Consider the following 20172-nt stretch of genomic DNA (forward strand, 5'->3'; position numbering starts at 1 on the left):
TAGAGAACTTGGTGGACAGTGGCACTTCAGTCACCCCTCTCAAAGTACCTCTTAGGTACATATATTCTGGCTTATAATCTCACCTAAGAGGCATGATCTTAGGCGGTATTCCCATGCAATGCAGGTTGTAACCCGGGCCAATCCAATACTTTCCCCAGGATGCCTGGGCCTGCTGGGCCAATGTATTTAATCTGTCCCATGACCCATCTGGGGTATCCTAAATCCTCTATTATATTAATACACAGGGGGTGTCAGGGGTCACTTCTTATGAAAAATTGCCCACACATTCAGACACTTAGAGTATAATGTTTGTCTTCATAAGGTCCTTGACCTATGAATGGAGGAGGTGGGAAGGAATTTGTGGTAGGAGGAGGGTTGTCTTTGATGATGAGGGAAGAATGTAAGTCGGGTAAGGTCCTTGACCAACAAAATCCAAAGTGGTTGTCTTTGATGATGAGGGAGGAATGCAAGTCGAAATCCAAAGCGGCTGGAGAAGGAGGGAAGAAATTTGTGATAGGAGGGGGGTTGTCTTTGATGATGAGGGAAGAATGTAAGTCGGGTAAGGTTCTTGACTGTTCCCTCGCTCCAGATACTGACATATCTCGCGCTCCATCTGGTTAATTTTGCGCAATTGAAACATGCCCTGCACCACAATACTCTAGGTTTTATTGGAGTAAGTGTCATCACATATTACTTTGGATGTGAGCATGAAAGCAGAAACAAAAAGACAGTGACTGGTCAATGCGGGATAGCCCACCACCAGTTTATATGGTGACTGGGCTGGCCCAACACTCTCCTATGCAGGATCCGGGATAGCCCACCACTGGTTTATATGGTGACTGGGCTGGCCCAGCACTCTCCTATGGCTGATGCGGGCTAGCCCACCACCAGTTTATATGGTGACTGGGCTGGCCCAGCAATCTCCTACACATGATGCGGGCTAGCCCACCGCCAGTTTATATGGTGACTGGGCTGGCCCAGCACTCTCCTATGCATGATGCGGGATAGCCCACCGCCAGTCTATATGGTGACTGGGCTGGCCCAGCACTCTCCTATGCAGGATGCGGGATAGCCCACCACTGGTTTATATGGTGACTGGGCTGGCCCGGCATTCTCCTACGGATGATGCGGGATAGCCCACCACCAGTCTATATGGTGACTGGGCTGGCCCAGCACTCTCCTATGCAGGATGCAGGATAGCCCACCACTGGTTTATATGGTGACTGGGCTGGCCTGGCATTCTCCTACGGATGATGCGGGATAGCCCACCGCCAGTTTATATGGTGACTGGGCTGGCCCAGCAATCTCCTATGCATGATGCGGATTAGCCCACCACTGGTTTATATGGTGACTGGGCTGGCCCGGCATTCTCCTACGGATGATGCGGGATAGCCCACCACCAGTTTATATGGTGACTGGGCTGGCCCAGCAATCTCCTATGTATGATGCAGATTAGCCCACCACTGGTTTATATGGTGACTGGGCTGATATGAGATAGCTCATGTCTGGGATGCCCAACCATCTATACATTCTAAGATGGGATAGCCCATGATATATTTGCACTTTGAATGTATTGTCTGTCTTATAGCAATCACTTGAGAATTTCGGATATTGTTACAAAAGACTATATATCATATGAATCTGAGTCAAGGTCCATATATGCCCCAGCCAATGCAGCTTCCTCCAATTCATCTATCAATTCATCATTCTCCCTCTTGTCATCAGACTCCCAGTCATTCTCAGAATCGTACACAGCAGCTGTGCCGTCAAGACAGCTTGGTTGATAATACATATTAGCAGCCTCAGCAAGGTCATTCGGGGTGGGGCCCCATGAGTCAGGTAATGGCCAAGCACAAGGGATAGGACGAACTTGAGATTGCCAATGCACAACAAGACCACTCAATAAGCGAGCACGGAGGTCGAAATGAAAACAGAGATCTTCATTCTCATCTTAGTATACTATCAGTGTCACGGCAGTAGAATGTTGTTCAAACTTACCTGCATGAGTGCGAGCCTCCTGTAAGGCATCCCACTCAGCCATCGTCCACTCCTGAAGAACACAACGTTCTCGCATGATACGAGCCCCTTCCTCATTGCACCGGTCCACCTCGAGTTGAAACTTAATTGCTGCGCGCATATTCTCATCTGCTAGCCAGGCAGGTGGTGCCATATCATTGCCGTCAAGTCCAACATCTTGCCAGATGTCATCGTCTACGTCAAGCTGAAAGATACCAGTCGGAGAGATAGAATGAGGTGCTATCGCACCGGCAGGAGCTTCCCCTCGTCGAATTAAATCAATTAGTTTACCACAGAGGTTGTTGTAAGTTGAGATGAGCTTTCGAATGGTAGGGTTGCGCCGTTGAATTGAAGCTTCTGCATGCACATGAAGCTTGTGCTCTAAATCAAAGATAATCACGGACATATCAACATGTTGGATCAAGCTACATACCATTTACTGTCTGACAGTACGACCGTTCAAACCTCTCAATTTCAAATTTGCGCTGGCGAAGACGTTCATGAAGGCGTGCCTTGACAGCTTGCGCATCAAGACAAATTTGAAGGAATATACTGCGTCGGAGTTGTTGAAGATCGGTAAGTTGCCCGATGCCGAGGGCCGCCTTCCATCGTCGCAGAGTATCAGCGACTTTGGACCGGTAGGTGCGTTCGTCTGTAAGTCGAAGGTTGAAGTCAACAATATTAAGAGTGTTGCCAGCACAGAGCTGCATCTCAAGAGCACGAACGGAATCGTCCAGGTTACTGAGTGTTTGCTCGAGGGTCAAAATCTTCGATATTTGCTCGTCATTGTTGGTTTTTGATCTCCCTTTTTATAAATGTTAGGGAAATACGAAAATATAAAATAAAGCACGCACTGGATAATGGTTTCGTTTGGTGCTCGACCTGAGCCCTCCATTCCGGGCGTATATTAGCCTCATCCACAGAGAGTTGTCGAAGCACATGTTCTGCACTGCTCTTCTTTGTCTGGCAACGAGTCCATCTGCGACTCAGCCACTCGCCAAATGTATCGAGATTTTTGCCGTCAAGATGGTGAACTTGTGCATTCAGCACAAAAAGACGTTGGTGGTACTATCATGATGTTAGTCAGTCAAGGTATCCCAACGAATTAAGATACTTACCCCAGAGACCCGCAAAGGGGGGATCAACATCTTGAGAGCGCTCCACAAGCGCTCACAGCCCTCTCCGTCAGAAAGTCCAAACCCTTCACATTTGCGAGGGTGATAAATAAGCTGACAAGGCCACTGATGTCCGTACGCGTGAAATACAGATATAGAAAATACGATACGTGAGAGAACACCTTGCTCGAGAAGTTGGTATTTAAGACAACTACGCTCGAGCTGACATGCAATATCATACAAGATACCGACGGTCATGGTTGGCGGAAGATGTTCAAAGAGTTTTTTTATAAGTGCAAGGGCATAATATTGTTTTTCACCTGCTGATGTCATATTGACCAACCATAAGACACAGTCATGACGACAAAGTAAGGCCATGATTCCCGTATCGGCGAAAAAACGGGTGCTAGCTTTCTCTCGTTTTTCGTCCGCAGCAAGAAAAGATTCCCCGCAGGCATCCAATGTCGATACAGGGATGCGCATACCATCTTCGTACCCATCTTCGTCGCCTTCGGGCTTCTTGCGTTTTGTTCCACGACCAGGTAGGGAGCCTCGACAGGCACGTACGTGAGCTTCCATCCGTGCGACCTCTTCGTCCGAAATGAAAACTGATCGTGTTGGGTTTGGCGGATCTAGGCCATCGGCCCCACGTGAATTGGCTGACCTTTTCTGTGTGAAGCATGCATCGATGCATACATGGCAATCTAACCTGCAAAAACATCAGCACGGGGAAAAACACGGTAGGAAAGACATACTTGAGACGCGAACCGTGATCCTTTTGCCAATCCTGCATTCCAAAACAAACTGGACAACGTGAACGTAGATAATTGCTTGGTTGTGTGGGCAAGACTTCGTCTCCCAAAGAACGCGAAGGAAGATGTTGTGAAATGAGGCTGTATATGTGGTCTTCAGCATTTGTCACAAGGACTGAGTACCAATGATACGCGTTACTGAAGCGGCGGCGAAGATTGTCCTGAAGATGCCGGAGTTAGCTTACTTCAAAAAAGAATCATGTAGGCAGACCTTGGTTGAAAGTTTATAACCCCGAGCTGTTAGAAAAACTTCCAATGCTTCACACCAGGCTGTTGTATTGGGGGTGATCCGCACAAAAAGAGTCCTAACGAGCTCTAGTACACGTAGGTCAACAGCAAGAGATGGAGCTATGGGTGCACAGGCAAATAGCCCCAACTTAAGAAGTTGAAGGGGTGCGGGTGCGCAGGGGCAGCAGTCAATGTTCAAAACCTCTAGATCTGGACTACGGTCAATTCGAGCCACAGAACAATATGATGAGTTCATACAATTGAAGAAAACACAAGTCACTTCTAAAGTCTTCCTGTGGCATGAAGCCGTACACTCGACATGATCATTTTGATATACAGGCCGATGACGGAGCGAAGAGGATTTGCATTGATATGTGAGGTATGGACCGATTAGCGAAGGAATCACTTCATTTGACCAGCGTTGCCACTGATTGAATTTTTTCTGTCGCCCGTCGGAGCGGAAGGATCGAGGAGCGGAGGGATTGGAGAAGAAGTGGACATCGTCATAAAACGAAGGCCTGTCCTGGTCAATCAGATCAGAGGGTGGGACATCATGCCGAGGATTGGTATTGGAAGCGATTTGTTGGGCGAAATACTGCCTACCCGGAAGTACTAGAACTGGAGGAGGACCTGGAAGATGAAATGTGTTGCTTCCTCGTGGTTTCCGGCGCTTCTTGACCATGGACGGGGTAACTAACATTTGCTGCGAATGACAACGGACGGGAGTTGCAGGAGTAGACGTCGAGGCAATATTCCGTGGATGTGGTCCTCCATCCATGGTAGATGTTTCTGGTAGGCACAAAGCCTGCAAGAATATTGTCACTGACTCGAAGTCAGTCAACAAGCACAGAGGAACACGAAGTCCCAGTTCGTATAACCTATGTAGCAAGAATGAGTAGATACTAAACTGGGAGGAGGATAATGGTCATGGACGCCAGTGATCAACAAACAGTGAATAGCACCGGAGCAACAAGTCAATAGAATTTGCTAACAGAAATTGTACATGAAAGAACCACGCTACATAGCAACTCACATCAACGAACAAATACAGAAGCGAACAGAAGCGAGTGTAAATCGTCTATGGAGCCGCGTAAAGTATATGAGGGACCACGGGGGGGCGACCTGTGTTGTCGTAAAATGATTGTACATAAAACAGGGCACATTGCTTCATGCGTTGCCACTTCTCTCCCTCGGGCATCGACTCGGTGAAAGGCTGTTTAAGATCTTGAGGAGCACCATCCCATGCGATCAACACTTGACGAAAATTCTCGAAATATGGAAGAGCATCGTGGAAAGACTCAGCATTAAGTCCATCATTCCGAGTCGAAAAATCCTTGTCCCACATGGTGAGGGCATGCTGAGGAAAAATTCCACGGAGCAACTCCATGCGACGCTTCTTCGCCTCCCGATCCAGCCGCATATGACCGGCAAGATGTTCATCAAGTTCCAGAAGGTCGTATCGGAAGCTTTGCTCGCAAATCTCATATATGATCTGTTGAACGAGATAATGCGGTGGATTCTCAAGCATTGCTGCTTCGATTTTCTGACCCCTCCATTGCAACATCTGGGATCCAGTCCAAAACTGGCGTAGAAGCGATAGTTCATCTCCAAAGAATACGTCGAGTTTGGCTTTGGACTTGCCAGTCTTGCCTGACGGCATCTGACCACTTGACGACGAGGGCTGTGGTGTTGGCTGCATGATCAATAGATCACGCCAGCTTTGGGACCGAGGGAGCGGAGATGGAGGCGACATATAAACATGCTTCAGCCACAACTCACGGCATGCCAACCAGTTAGCGAGATATTTTTTGAGAGACTGTGAGGAAAGGACGTTGACAAATAATCCAGGATCAGGGAGCCTGTATCCCTCATCCATTCTTGCGCGGGTTGGCTTGACACGACTCAAATCTTTCTCCGCGTGACTCATAGCCGATGCGAAGAAGGTGTTGATGTTGGGCATGAATGGGTGAGTCACGTCGCACCATTTGTCACGTCCAACTTGAGACTGGTTCTGGCGCAGAGCGGTCGGTTCATCTAGATAGTCATTAGATAAGAATGGCGAACCGAAATTAGACACTGCACGTACATACTGCGGACTTATTTTTCATGGTCCTGGTGGGTGCTTTACCCGATGACGGCTCTCTGGAAGCTGCAAAGCGATTGACTTCGGTGTGATCTATGGGGATCTCTTCAAAAGTAAGGTATGGCTGACGAACCGCAGCCTGGCGTTGATGATCACTTGGACCCTTGTGCCGGATATCGAAAGGTTGAGCGAAGTTCTTAATGGGATGGAGGTACATCCCAAACACAAGGTCGGCAGGAGTGAAGGGAACGACTTGGCGGATGTTAATATTATCATCGACGAGCCTGACATCTTGTATCAACCACATAGGTACACCAGCCTTGTGGAGCCTCAACGCGATAGCGGAGTCTTTGGTGAAGCACCCCATCCAAGTCTTGTTGACCCCGTGCGCTCTGTCCTCAAATTTCAACCGCGGCTCAAATATCTCAAGGTAATCCATCATGCTCCATATCTCCAAGAATCGCCTCTGAAACTCGGCCAAGATCATCACAATATCTCGCCATGCCCGCGTCTCTTTAAAGCGCTCAAAAACAGAGCGCAACCCAGTGACCCATCCAACAACCGCGTCTTGCTTGTTTTCTCGGAATAGCTTGTAGGAACCGACACGCTTGTTAGCCTGTTCGTAGAGTCGAAATAGATGATCACGGTGGGTGGACTTCAGCTTGCCAAAGACATGACCAGGAGATAATGGCTCAAAATCGTCAGAAAAAGCTGGCGACCACCAAGCATACCACAGGTCAGTGCCAGGCTCATGGAATTCGCATCGCGGAATGGTAAAACTCCAGGTGTAAGCGTCTGCGTACATTTGAGGCCATTGGAAAGGATCCATCGCCCAAAACTTCCCATCCGCCCTTGCTTGCACGATATTGGAGGGATTGTCGTATAGTTGGGGAACGAAAGTCATGTTAGGCGAAGTGAAAACGAGTTGACCGTCATAGGCGAGAGAGCGTGCGTCTGTAGCTGTAATAGCATCTATATCAAAATTAGAGGAGGATCACAGGACAATCACTAAGGGCACTTACTGTCACCATCGCGTAAGAATGGTTTAAATTCACGAGGTATTGTCAGAGGCATTGTCAGAGGGACTGCGAATAATGGAAAGATGACTATCCGATGAGAGTGAGTGATCGAGCGACGAACCAACAAAGGCACAGTAAGTGCAAGCTAAGACTCGGAGGAATCTGCCAGTGAACGTGTTGAAGAGTAATACTGTAACCGAAGTTAGAGTAGCGAGTGCTATTGCACAGTAACACGAAGTCACTGAAATAGGGTTGTCTACCACGAAGGCAGAATAGTCGGCAGCAACGATGAGATGGGAGGAGATGGAAGAGTTGGAAAGAGAACGAGAAAAGGTAAAGGGTAAAAGGTAAGTAAAGGCGCAAAGTGTTTGGATTACGCCCTGGGATAACCCAAATGGGTTTGTGACCAACTTGTGAGACTTGTGAAGTGAGAAGTGTTAGAACAAACATTTGACAACCTCAGCCAACTACGCCGGTGACCTTCCTCCTCTCTATTCCAGCACTACTCTGCACCTCGACTCCTCTGAAGCTGCCTTCGCGGTAGCTCACACTATCGGAAGTGACTTCGTGTCACCTCAGATACATTACACAGTCTGACTTCGTGTTAGCACTGTTACTACTACTCAATCTGCCACCGTCCTCCGATGTCCAGCTTACCGTCTCCATTTGCTTCGACACTCATCAGTCTCTTGGAGCTCCTGCCTTCGCGATAGCAGATGTCGTTGGGTGCTATTGTCGACGCTGTCTGGTAGCTAAGTCATAGTTTGCTTTTCATCTTCTTGCACTCAACTTATGTTCCAGTATTTCCTAGCACAACCATTGATCGGTGTCTGTCGAAGGCGAAGGATCAGACATGGTCTACATACAGGTGTGTAGAACCATTCTTAATTGTCTAGCTCGCATCTAATCGTCAGCGCCCATTATCACTCTTGAATTAGATGCAGTCTGCGATGCTCATGCCTATTCCTCACAGGGTCATTGAATATCAGCCATATTAGGTGAGAGCGTTATCATTTGTCGACCATGGTGTCTGATAATAGATATCAAGCAATCAAGCTGGGTACAAACCTGTCAGTGCACATCATCCTGTCTGGCATGTCGCTCCTCAGACTATTAAAATGTCATTGACAGGACTTTCCGCTTGCGATGCTGTTAAGCCTTCACTTCAAGCCGATAGCTTGGTAGGCGGCCCCACGCACTCAAAGAGATTTCCTTGGAGACTCGCATTTAATGATGCGCCATCTATCTACGCTCAGGCTCTCCTATATTGGCGACACTTGTCATTGCGGTCCCTACTGATGATCCGGCCCTATCAGGTTAGTCCAGCCTGCGGTTTCTGTTAATTCTTCTTCATTAATTAGTGTCCACCCACAGCTGTGTCCATGGATGGCCTCGCCCATTCCAAATGCGATCTGTGTGTCATATCTGCCATCTGGGAAGCCACGCCATTAGAGTATTGAACTCTTCTGGCGAAGTTTGTTCGTCGTCCAGCCGATGATCTTATAGTACACTGTAGGCGCCCTGTTCCTACCTTTAAAAACCAGGTATGCTCAAATTTCTCGCCATCAACTCTCTGTCACTCAACGTCATTCTCACTACAGTATTTTCCTTCTCGTCTTGAGAATTTGCTTGAAAAGTCAGGTAGATTAGAATTCTCCATCACGCTTGTATACTGTTCTAACTTACTCCTACATCAGTTTTTACTTGCATTCGCTGTTTGTGAGACTTCGTGTCTTCTTGGCCGCTGAAAAGGACTTTGTGTTCTTCAAGCACCTTGCTGTCATATTTGAGGACTTTGTGTTCTTCAAGCTCCCTCTGCCATGCCTCCCAAAAAAGCTTCTTCCACCAAAAAGGGCGCTAACCCGCGGATGGAAACTCCAGTCGTCGACTTCGTGATGCGTACCCGCAGTGGTGCGCCTATCAACCAACGCATGGTACATTTATTTTTATTTTTATTTTATTTATCACAAGACATTGATATTTGTTGTCTTTGAAAGCTTCAGACTAAGACACTACCACCCGCCAAAAAAATCAAACCTACCCCCTTGCCGAGAGGGAACTCGTTCCTGAACTTCGACGACTACAGCGCCATCCTTGCCCGGCGCGCGAAATCCTCCGTTGCTACCACAGAGCCGCGCACTGACACTGAGTCTGACAAGGGCAATCCTGTAGATGATACCAAAATTCATGGTATGTACCACCGTCTCCCATCAATTCTTTTCACTAATAGTCCTTTTTTCGTCTCCCAGAATCCTTACCCCCCTCTGATACTCCAGAGGATGAAGGCTCTTCCTTCGATGGCACCCCTTCCTCGGAGAGCAACTACCCGTACCGAAATCGACAAGCAAGGAGTCGGGCTGAACGCCGTGCAATGCTTGCTCAGCATGATCCTTCCTCTTTGGAAGAGGAGTCTGATGAAGATGACGATGAATACAAAGAAGATCAAGAAGCCGACGAAGAAAAAGAAGAAGAAGAAGAAGACGACGACGACGACTTACCTGCGCCTCCATCAAAGGCGAAGTTGCCCAAGAAGCGCGCGCCTCCAAAAGCTCTCCCCCCGAATTCAACAGTAACAGAGACTTCCTTGACCACCCAGGTACTCCAGGCTGCCGGGCATGTGACGACGAAGTCGGTCGAGAAGAGTGCCGTCTCCAGTGCTCTGCCGAAAAGCTCCATGGCAATGGAGACTGATGATGACGACGACGACCTTCCCGTCACTTCTAGACCTGGGCGGCTGTGCCAGGAAGGCATAGACGACGCGCAGGAGCTCGGGCGCAAGACGCTTCACACTGCCAAGATAATTGGGGACAAATATGGAAAATCTGCACGTACAATACTCATCGAGGCCGGGTTGTCTGTGAAACACTCCAGGGCCGAGACCCCATGGAACATGCACCAAGGATGGTACAAAGGAAAATATCCTCGAGAAACCGATGAAGGTGAGTTTTTATTTCATGTCGTGGTGCCCATAATAACCAATATCCTCTGGTAGAACTTGTTGATTGGAGAAAGAGACAGCGCGACCACTACTACAGCCTTCAAGACAGTGACCCTCTGTGGGATGACATACAAACCCACTATGATTGTCACTTGGGCGGTGCTAATAACAATCGATCGCGTGCCAGTATCATTATGTCTACAAGGGATGCACTCGCTAAGCGTGTAATTATTTTGACAGTACTTGTTTGTATTATGGCTTACTGTTGCATAGTTTGCAGCTTATTCTCGCCTAGAAGGCATTGAGGTCATTGGCTGTGTCTTTGATTCAACTCCTGATGAGGCGGCCCGACAGGCCTCGGGTTTTGTCGCAGGCTCATCCACGTTCATGGATCTCATCAATGAACGCCAAGTGGACGCCCAACTTGCGTTAGATTGGATTATTACTGCAGTGAAGTACGTAGCTTGAAACTACTATGAGTTTAATCTTACAATGTGTCCAGGGCAAAAAACTACCAGCTCGCAATGCCGCGGTTTGGAGGAGCTTATGATATTTTATTTTCGAAGCCTGGTGAAGCCCCACGGGACCGTTACCGACGTATCTGGCCGGTCATGGTGCTTGAGAAACTAGGTAAGCTCAACTTATTCCCGTCCATGACTCGATTTCAAGTCTATTCAACAGAACAATTCGGCTATAAAACGAAGTCCGTCCAGTGGCGGAAGCTACTCGACGTTGCATACCAGAACAAGTTCCAATTCGAACTCTGGCCTGACGAAGTTCCCCCGGTTGGCCCGGACTTCAATTACCACACCCTCAGCGCACAACACCTGAAGTTACTCGTCGTGCCTTACATCAAGCGCAGGGCTTCGCAATATTATGACGCCGAACTGAAGACGGAAGCTGAGAACTTACTCGAACTTCGGCGCAAGCAAGGACGCAGCGATAAAACTCTTGATGATATCATTGACGAGTTGGATGTCGCTGTGTCCGAGATTGATATTGTTCCTTGGCCGAAAGGTACTTATTGCCCTGTTCATTTTCATGTCTAATGTTGTTGCTGCAGATCACATCGAGCAATGTGAAAAGGACGACGCTAAAATGTTTGACATTCCTTTGGTCACCAGCGCTTCCCACATCGTTCTCCGGAAACTCGCAGACTCCGAGAAATTCAAGCAGTCCATCCCCAGAGGGTTGCTTCAAAAGTACAAGGAAGCAACATCAATACGTGGTTCGAATGTCGGCGCTCCTTCGGGAGGGAGGCAGCTTGGAGATACTACTCGGGATCGCCGGTCTCAACAACAGACCTCCGCTGCTTGTGAATATTCTATTGTTCATGAGGACCACTACACTGCTGATGGTCTGCCCCGTCCAGAACGCCGCCCATCGGCATTTCAGCTGCAGAAGTCTTGCAAGCGACCACATGCAGAGGATTTTGGCAAGTCCATTAATTACTTGCAGATTCTCTTCTAATCGAGTGTCCAGCAGATCAACAACTTGAATCTGAGGCTGATAGCTTGGATGCATCAGACTCTCGTATCAGGAAGAAGTCAAAGGTGAGCTGAAGACTAATATCTTCTATCATTATCTCATTCAAGTTAATTTTCAGGTCGTACATCATCGTGATGGTGCGCCGCATGTTGAATTGCCACCTCCGCACTTTGTCCTTGCTCATCCTCGACTTCAACTTCAACCTCGCCCTCGCCCTCGTGCACCTACACCTGACTACGAACCACGTCAGCACTGGGATGATGAGGTACAGCAGGTGTCTCCGCATCATCTTCATTCCTATGGGCATAATGTTGCCCATCATCATCGCCATGATTTTTCGGCTGCAGGCCCTTCGAGAGTGGTTGCAAGGCCACGTGAGAGATCCGATTATGGCAGGAACACTCCGGCTCCTGGGTATGATTCATATGATCGTGATTTTGTTTACCGTGACTAATGTTTCATATCACTTGAACTATTGCGTATGTACTTGTGTATGATAGCTTGAATGACTATGTGTTTTGTGGTCCCAAACTGTGGTGCACAATGGGCACTCGAAAGATAATGTCAGCATCGAGGAGTTTTCATATGTGTAAATTTAGGTCATCATGGTTATCCCACTCAATACATTAAGAATAATGAACTATCCCACTTATATATAGATTGGGTTGCTGGGTCATCCCAAGGATCAATTGATGGTAAGTGGGCTATCCCTGGTGGTATGTTGAAGCTATATATATATGCAGTGGGCCAGCCCAGTGTCTATGTAATATGCGGTGGGCCATCCCAGGGCTCGTATTGGGCTGACCCATACATATGTAAGTAGTGATGGGCTATCCCTGGTGGTATGTTGAAGATATATATATATGCAGTGGGTCAGCCCAGTGTCTATGTAATCTGCGGTGGGCCAGCCCAGGGCTCGTATTGGGCTGACCCGTACTACGTATGAATACTGATGGGCTACCCCGCTGTGTATAAGGGCTTGTATTGGGCTGACCCGTGCATATGAAATTAGTGATGGGCTATCCCACTGTGTATAATAGACTGTCCCTTGAATATTGAACAAGTAAGAAGCTAACCCATATCACACCTATCAGGCAGTTGGGTAAGAAGGGATAGTGGAGTACTAACATAAAAGTCCTGCACTTGGATATTGTATGAGGTTAGGCGACAAGAACAGGAGGGCTTGGTGATCTGGTCCGTGGAAGAGGAGTGGTGATGGGTTGAAGCCCAAGGGCATTTAACCTATTGGTAGTTGTGCGTTGAAGATACAGAATGTAGCTTCCATATAGAATGACCATGATGATAAGGAGGATGAGGACAATTAAGAACCAGCGATTGATGAAATCATAGGTCAGGAAATTGAGAGATCGTTGGTGAACCATGGAATGTGCTGCTAAACTAGTGTCAGATTTGCAAGAGCAAGTCACCACTGGGAATATTACAATAAAAAATGAGTTAGTTAAAGTAGAGAGGCTTAGGAGTAAGTACTGACCCAGATGAGCAACCTAGTGAAATAGTAAAGAAAGGAGAGAGAACAATTGAAGGCCTAATACTGGATGTGGATGTTGCAAAATAGAATGTAGAAGAAAGAGAGAAGAAAAACTGTACAGAACTTTTATAGAATGTGGAAAAATAGTGACAAACAAGTAATAACATTTGGACTGGGCCAGCCCAGTCAGCGGTGGGCTAGCCCGCATCATGCATAGGAGAGTGCCGGGCCAGCCCAGTCACTATATAAACCAGCGGTGGGCTAGCCCGCATCATGTGTAGGAGAGTGCCGGGCCAGCCCAGTCACCTTATAAACCAGTGGTGGGCTATCCCACATCATGCATAGGAGAGTGCCGGGCCAGCCCAGTCACCATATAAACCAGCGGTGGGCTATCCCGCATCATGCATAGGAGAGTGCTGGGCTGGCCCAGTCACCTTATAAACCAGCGGTGGGCTATCCCACATCATGCGTAGGAGAGTGCCAGGCTGGCCCAGTCACCATATAAACCAGCGGTGGGCTATCCCACATCATGCGTAGGAGAGTGCTGGGCCAGCCCAGTCACCATATAAACCAGCAGTGGGCTATCCCACATCATGCATAGGAGAGTGCTGGGCCAGCCCAGTCACCATATAAACCAGCGGTGGGCTATCCCACATCATGCATAGGAGAGTGCCGGGCTGGCCCAGTCACCTTATAAACCAGTGGTGGGCTATCCCGCATTGACCAGTCACTGTCTTTTTGTTTCCACTTTCATGCTTGCATCCAAAGTAATATGTGATGACACTTACTCCAATAAAACCTGGAGTATTGTGGTGCAGGGCATGTTCCAATTGTGCGAATTAACCAGGTGGAGTGTAAAATATGTCAGTATCTGGAGTGAGGGCAGAGTCAAGAAGGATTTCTAGGTCAAGGACCTTACCCGACTTACATTCTTCCCTCATCTTTCAAGACAACCCCCCCTCCTACCACAAATTTCTTCCCGCCTCCTCCAGCTGCTTTGAATTTCTTAAGTCAAGAACCTTACCCAACTTACATTCTTCCCTCATCTTCAAAGACAACCCCCCCGTCTACCACAAATAGGACCTTACCTGACTTACATTCTTCCCTCATCTTTCAAGACAACCCCCCCTCCTACCACAAATTTCTTCCCGCCTCCTCCAGCTGCTTTGAATTTCGTAGGTCAAGACCTTATCCGACTTACATTCTTCCCTCATCTCCAAAGATAACCCCCCTCCTCCAGCTGCTTTGAATTTCGTAGGTCAAGGACCTTATCCAGCTTACATTATACTCTAAGTGTCTGAATGTGTGGGTCATTTTTCATGAGGAATGACCCCTGACACCCCCTGTGTATTCATATAATAAAGTATTTAGGATGACCCAGATGGGTCATGGGACAGATCAAATACATTGGCCCAGCAGGCCCAGGCTTCGTGGGGAAAGTGTTGAATTGGCCCGGGATACAACCTGCATTGCATGGGAATACCGTCTAAGATCATGCCTCTTAGGTGAGATTGTAAGCCAGAATATATGTACCTAAGAGGTACTTTGAGAGGGGTGACTGAAGTGACAGTGGATGGATGCTTCCGGATGGCTGGCGCTATAGGGCGCTCAAGCACGGGAAAGCGCACGCGTATATACATCGCGAAGCGTGGGAATGGTGCGCGCATGGCGCGCGTTGCGCGGGAAAGCTGCGCCTCATATAGGGATAGCTGCAGATAGCACACAGAATGGTGCTGCAAGTTCGTGCAATGAACTCTCTAGTGAAAAGTGCCATATCACACCATGAGAGGCATGAGTCTCTACACCGCGAATGGGATGAGTTCCTGCAAAGTGATGGGGCGCAGGTGATAAATGAAGAGGCAGAAGAACAGGAGGATGAAGCTGGGGAGGACAAGGGGGAGGACAAGGGGGAGGGGGATGAGGGTGAGATTGGGGAGGAAGAGGAAGATGAGGGTGAGATCGGCGAGGACGAAGATGACGAAGAAGAAGATGATCCCAATAGGATAGAAGCGGACGAGGGAGAAGAGTTAGATGATGATTTTCTGATAGCGGAAGGCTATGGCGCTCTGTAATTTGATATTCTAGGTTTTCATGTTTAATTTGTGGTGTGACCCGCTATTAATTCACCATGTTCAATCTTGGAGCTCATTATTGGGAGGCCGCAGAGTGCATTTGTTTCTATTGCGCATATATGCATTTATAACTGTAGCGAGGTACATATAATAGTACTACCACCTTATAACTACGATATAATGTTGCTACCACTGTGTTTGAGCTGCGCCAAAGGTTATGTAAGGGTGGCGGCGTGTTTATAATGTGTAATGTTTGTATGACGCACGCATACATGCGTCATAATACTCGAACATTTTCACAATTCCTAATCAGGTAATGTTACGTGTTGTGACATTTGAAGAGTTTTGCTGATGATACTGGTACACTCAATTCATTCCTTCATTAACACGACCACATTGTCGACTGTGACTTATCACTATCCTTTCACAGCACTAATAACCTTTATATTTCACCATATGCATGGACCATTTAATTGAGCACCGATTTTCATGAAGAACCAAGACTCGCGGAGAGTTGTCGGCAATCCCCGACCATCATCATCACTGAAAGTCAAGATCCACTATAAACCATTATATCCCCCTTATAATGGTCATAATACCTGCAATCAGGTGAAATATGGCACGTAGTTATATAATGTCATACATACCTTTAAACACCTAGCCTCCTTGGCCAAATTAAATAATAACCTTACATATTTGCCAGACTACCATGCGTGACATGTAAGTGAAGAAATCATCATCCTTTTCGTGTGATACACTACCATATAACTACACATCGGAAAGTCAGACGTTATGCAACGGCAACTGAAATATTTACAAGATGATTAACTAGCAAGTATTGGACATCATACATACCTTTGCACACCTAGCCTCCTTGGTCAATTTAAATAATAATTGTATACATTTGACAGATTACCAAGTATGCCATTTAAGTGAAGAGATTATCATCTTTTTCGTGCGATACATTGCCTTATAACTACACTACGGAAAGTCAAACATTTAGGCAATGGTAACTGAAATATACGGAAGATAAATTGTATTGCAGAATTTAGGTGCTTCGAACATAATTATCTGTATGGAGCTTGTAGCCCACATGTATCAGTGTGGTGTATGCTAACAGAGCTTGCAAGTTATGTAAATGTGTCCCCGATCACTTAGTATTGTTGCCCTTGAGACAAACCCACCCAACTTTCAATACTGCGGCATCGCGCACAACTCATAGCATGAAGTCCCACATCTATCATATTTTTGTTGACTACTAGATACCAAATGAGTGATGAAGGTGGACCATTTGTCTCGATCATATGGTAGCGCGGAATGTCTGGCATATTGTCTATCGCAGGTCTTAATGTCAAATATTGCTGATGGTACTAGAATCTCACTCGGCAATGCGTTATGAAAAATTTTAATCATTCATTATGTACAATGTAAAATTACATACAGCTAGCAGTTTAACATTTAACATTAAGTACTAACCAAACTTAACTACATCTAGCGCCTGGCCAAAGTCATGGCGACCGACATTTTGTTCGCATGCTGCGGGCGATAATCGGAGACAAATTTTCTACCAAAAACCTTTCTAAAAAACGAACCCCAAATGAATCAACAAAAGACGGTGATGCCAAAACTACTCACTGATTCCACCACAGCAAAAGGTCGTCGACATCTTTCGCGGCTTCTGGCGACGGAGGGAGCTTGAGATAGTCCACAATATTGTCGTAGAACTCTTGATGGTTGAATTCGTCGTCAACGATGCGCCAAGATCCCGCGCTCGACAACGCAAATCTTAGCTAAATCCCTAATCAGCAAAGCGCACAACATTGAGTTAAATAGTCTGTACCTGAACAGACACATAGGCTATGGCTCGAGGTTGAATAGATCGCATATTGAGGAGTGTTGAAACATCGCGCCGAGTGCGACGCTCGGCACTGTTCTTCTTCCGTACAGAACAAGCCGCCGAGTCAGCAGGTTGTTCCTCGTATGTGGAAGTTGGAGAGGTGAACACGTGTTTGAATGCCTGGAGACTGCATTCAGTATGCTTCTACCAAACATGATAATCTTACCTTTACAAGTAGTTTGCCTTTAAACAAACCATTGGCAGGATTCTGGGGGTCATAGCATCCATCCTCGTACAGGAATGACGGCCAGGAGCAAGCGGTGATACGGAAATCGGGATGGTAGTCTCGAATGGAGGCTCGAACACTTTGAAGACATAAGATGATTGTGGCGCAGGTCAGAAAAGAGTACTTACATGGGATTGCTCCAGTCGTAATCAACTGGGCACAGGAGTCCGCCCGTCACGTCATTGTAGAAACCCCGACCAGACTTGTCTTGTCTGTGAATGGTGGGATTTGGTGTGGGAGTGCGTTCCATTAGCCAATCGGCGACAGCACACTTAAGACTAGCAGAGTCGTCTCCTCTGGCCCCGTCAGAGCCTTCATTCAGCTGGATGCGAGATACAATCACATTTCGTCAATGAATTGTTTTTGAGAGACTCACCTTGTTGTAGGCAAAAGCAAGAATTTCGTGCTCGGCTGACGACCGTAGTAAATTACGAGCCGAGGGACACCATTCCATAAGTTTCTTGAAGGAGCGATACCGCCTATTTTCACTGAAACATGACCTGAGGGCTAACCAGTGAAAGTTGTAAAGATGTACTTACTCTGGGTCATCTGAATCCATCTTGTCCGTGTCTGATTCATTGACGGCGCCCAGTACAATGCGCCTATTGAATTCTGCTACCAAATCTTCAACGCGCTCGGTCAGACATACGAGTCTTCGAATTGGTCGACCATAGTATGCATTCGATTCACTACTTTAATTTTTTATCAAGTTGTGCCGCAATTTTGAACACTAGACGTACCTTTTGTTCCCAGGGAGCCCACGGACTCGGAGGTCTGCATTTTCTTCCTCGAGTGCGGCGATTCGTCTTTTGAGAGCGACTAGAGGGTGGATCTCGTTGTTGTCTGGTTCAGATGGAGACAGAGATGAGGTTGCCATTGCGTGGATGAGAATACCAAGTGGGGGCTTAGGGAATACGCATGATGGTCAATTTAGCTAAGGAAACATGGCGGAGATGAAACACGGACCTTGAGGCAGCTAACTTGTTGGGGATCCTTAGCCTGGACCTCACACAACGTGATGAATATCGGCTCCGTACATTCTTCGACGTTGCAACCCTGCATGGACGGCACATGCGCCACATACATATTGGCTGAAACAGATGACAGGGTCAGTAAATTGTTAGTAGAGTTTGCTCCAAGATGATTCTGTCGATCATGCGACAGCAGTTACATAATGCCTGAAAGTCACCTTTAGTGAAGCGGAAAGCGAGGGCGATACCCCAACCATAGGTCCGCGTACTGTAGCCCCAACAACGCAAACTACATGACATCTATACTTACCAACTTCGAGCTCGAGACTGACCCCAATGTCTCTTATCCTTCCATCAACGACTTTCTGGCAAAACTTGACAAGGCAGAGCCACGGCGCGGGTGGATCGAAATGTTTCTCCGTCCGCTCACCTCACTGGGGGTTAGGACATTAGACGACATTGAGATCATATCGCCTGAATGCCTTACCGTGTTTCACCGCCTCTGTCCCCTGATGGTTATGGACTTCTTTGTCCACATCATCAGTTATCTCGATAAAGCCGGCCATTTGGCACATCAGAGCTCTAGGCTGTAATATGGAAAGCGGTTAGAAACAGTAGGTGAGCCCGTCCAGTAGAAAGCAAACCTTCACCATTAGCAACCTATCTGCCGTAGTATCCACACGCAAAAGAAAATGTCTTCGAGCGACAAGACAAGACAATTCGTCGGAATCATGCGTCTAAGTCCACCAGGTCCTTGACATAATTCGTGAGGCGTACTGTTAAGTGTAAGATATATTTTAGTACCATTTGTATTAAGAGGCATTGAGCGGTAGCACTTACGATTCTTGGTGTAGTTTAGTATCATGTACATGCCTCGAGCTGTAAGACTCAAAGTTGTATTCATCATCCAACTTCATCTGCAGCTCCAGAGAACTATCATCAACGCCAATCTGGAGGGTATTAGGCAAGAATCCATTCTTGCCATCCGTGACATCAACGCGATAGTTGTGCTCAAAGGCTTCATTGTCAAGGCCAAAGGTCTCAATCTTCTGACGTTCGATGAAACGCACCGTCCATACCGTCTCCACCATACACGAACTGGATGAGATCTCCAAGCGAGTTGCGAACAGTGCCATCATAGTGTACCATCACGGCCGTATCAATAAGACCTTCTCTTCCAGCCATGGCATGGAAGAAAAACTCCTGCGGCGTCAACCCTCGTAGATATGAGTTCTCGACGAAGCCACGTGCCTCCGGGCTGAAGTCGTCCTTGGTGAAAGATATGATAAAACTAAGCACGCAATTTCAGCAGCAGTCTCCCAAAAGCACGAGTACACTTACTTTGAATGTCCCAGTAGATGCCGGTCTTTGAGCAGCCACGTGCGCAAGCCTCTTTCTTGAATTCAGATATCTCATAGGCGCGGGTTTGGCAGGAGAAACGAGGGGATGTTCAAGTTTGAACCAGGCTTGAAGCGCGCGATGATTGGGATCGCATGAGCGCTGAGCCAATCGATACTGCAGCCACGACTTGCACAGTACATCCCCAGTCAATGGATGCTATGCAGAAAGTCGTGCTCAGTGAAATTTGGCATCACAAGGCAACTATGAACGTCTTACCGACTGACGCTATGGTCACAATGGTGTTCAAGTCTATCAATACACCTCTGCTCATCATTACTATAACAGAATTACACCCAAAAATGAGGGTGGCGCAACGTCAGCACTCATATTCAAGAGGTATCGACGAAAACCGCGCTCACCTCTTATATTACGTGCAGAACGCACCGCTGGTGGTGGCCTCACAGCAAGTGGGGCAGT

The 20172-nt window shown here is 47.3% G+C and overlaps 5 protein-coding genes across 5 annotated transcripts; 2 read left to right on the forward strand and 3 right to left on the reverse strand.

The window, feature by feature from the left end:
• Nucleotides 1–1624: 1624 nt before the first annotated feature.
• Nucleotides 1625–4949, reverse strand: HD556DRAFT_1443587 (uncharacterized protein; the record flags this gene model as incomplete). Its single annotated transcript, XM_041306636.1, has 8 exons — nt 1625–1950; nt 1999–2397; nt 2450–2821; nt 2871–3084; nt 3135–3840; nt 3887–4104; nt 4155–4381; nt 4430–4949. The coding sequence occupies 8 exons, from the start codon at nt 4947–4949 to the stop codon at nt 1625–1627; spliced, it is 2982 nt and encodes a 993-aa protein (XP_041159900.1).
• A 300-nt stretch (nt 4950–5249) lies between these two features.
• HD556DRAFT_1479101 (uncharacterized protein) lies at nt 5250–7328 on the reverse strand (the record flags this gene model as incomplete). Its single annotated transcript, XM_041308578.1, has 3 exons — nt 5250–6205; nt 6258–7226; nt 7277–7328. The coding sequence occupies 3 exons, from the start codon at nt 7326–7328 to the stop codon at nt 5250–5252; spliced, it is 1977 nt and encodes a 658-aa protein (XP_041159901.1).
• Nucleotides 7329–9093: 1765 nt separating this feature from the next.
• HD556DRAFT_1443589 (uncharacterized protein) lies at nt 9094–12153 on the forward strand (the record flags this gene model as incomplete). The annotated part of the gene is made up of 10 exons (XM_041306637.1): nt 9094–9207; nt 9271–9463; nt 9523–10212; nt 10266–10435; nt 10485–10666; nt 10714–10841; nt 10893–11228; nt 11275–11568; nt 11694–11764; nt 11818–12153. The coding sequence occupies 10 exons, from the start codon at nt 9094–9096 to the stop codon at nt 12151–12153; spliced, it is 2514 nt and encodes an 837-aa protein (XP_041159902.1).
• Nucleotides 12154–14936: 2783 nt separating this feature from the next.
• On the forward strand, nt 14937–15260 carry HD556DRAFT_1443590 (uncharacterized protein; the record flags this gene model as incomplete). The annotated part of the gene is made up of 1 exon (XM_041306638.1): nt 14937–15260. One exon carries the CDS (start codon nt 14937–14939, stop codon nt 15258–15260), a length of 324 nt encoding a protein of 107 aa, XP_041159903.1.
• Nucleotides 15261–16751: 1491 nt separating this feature from the next.
• On the reverse strand, nt 16752–18077 carry HD556DRAFT_1237899 (uncharacterized protein; the record flags this gene model as incomplete). Its single annotated transcript, XM_041297936.1, has 7 exons — nt 16752–16839; nt 16896–17050; nt 17164–17277; nt 17324–17462; nt 17512–17705; nt 17760–17871; nt 17923–18077. Coding segments are annotated over 7 exons (957 nt in total), but the record flags the coding sequence as incomplete, so codon positions are not given.
• Between the last annotated feature and the right edge of the window lie 2095 nt (nt 18078–20172).

The sequence above is a fragment of the Suillus plorans genome (assembly GCF_016647745.1).
Source record: "Suillus plorans strain S12 chromosome Unknown HD556scaffold_30, whole genome shotgun sequence".
NCBI classification, from domain to species: Eukaryota; Fungi; Basidiomycota; class Agaricomycetes; order Boletales; family Suillaceae; genus Suillus; species Suillus plorans.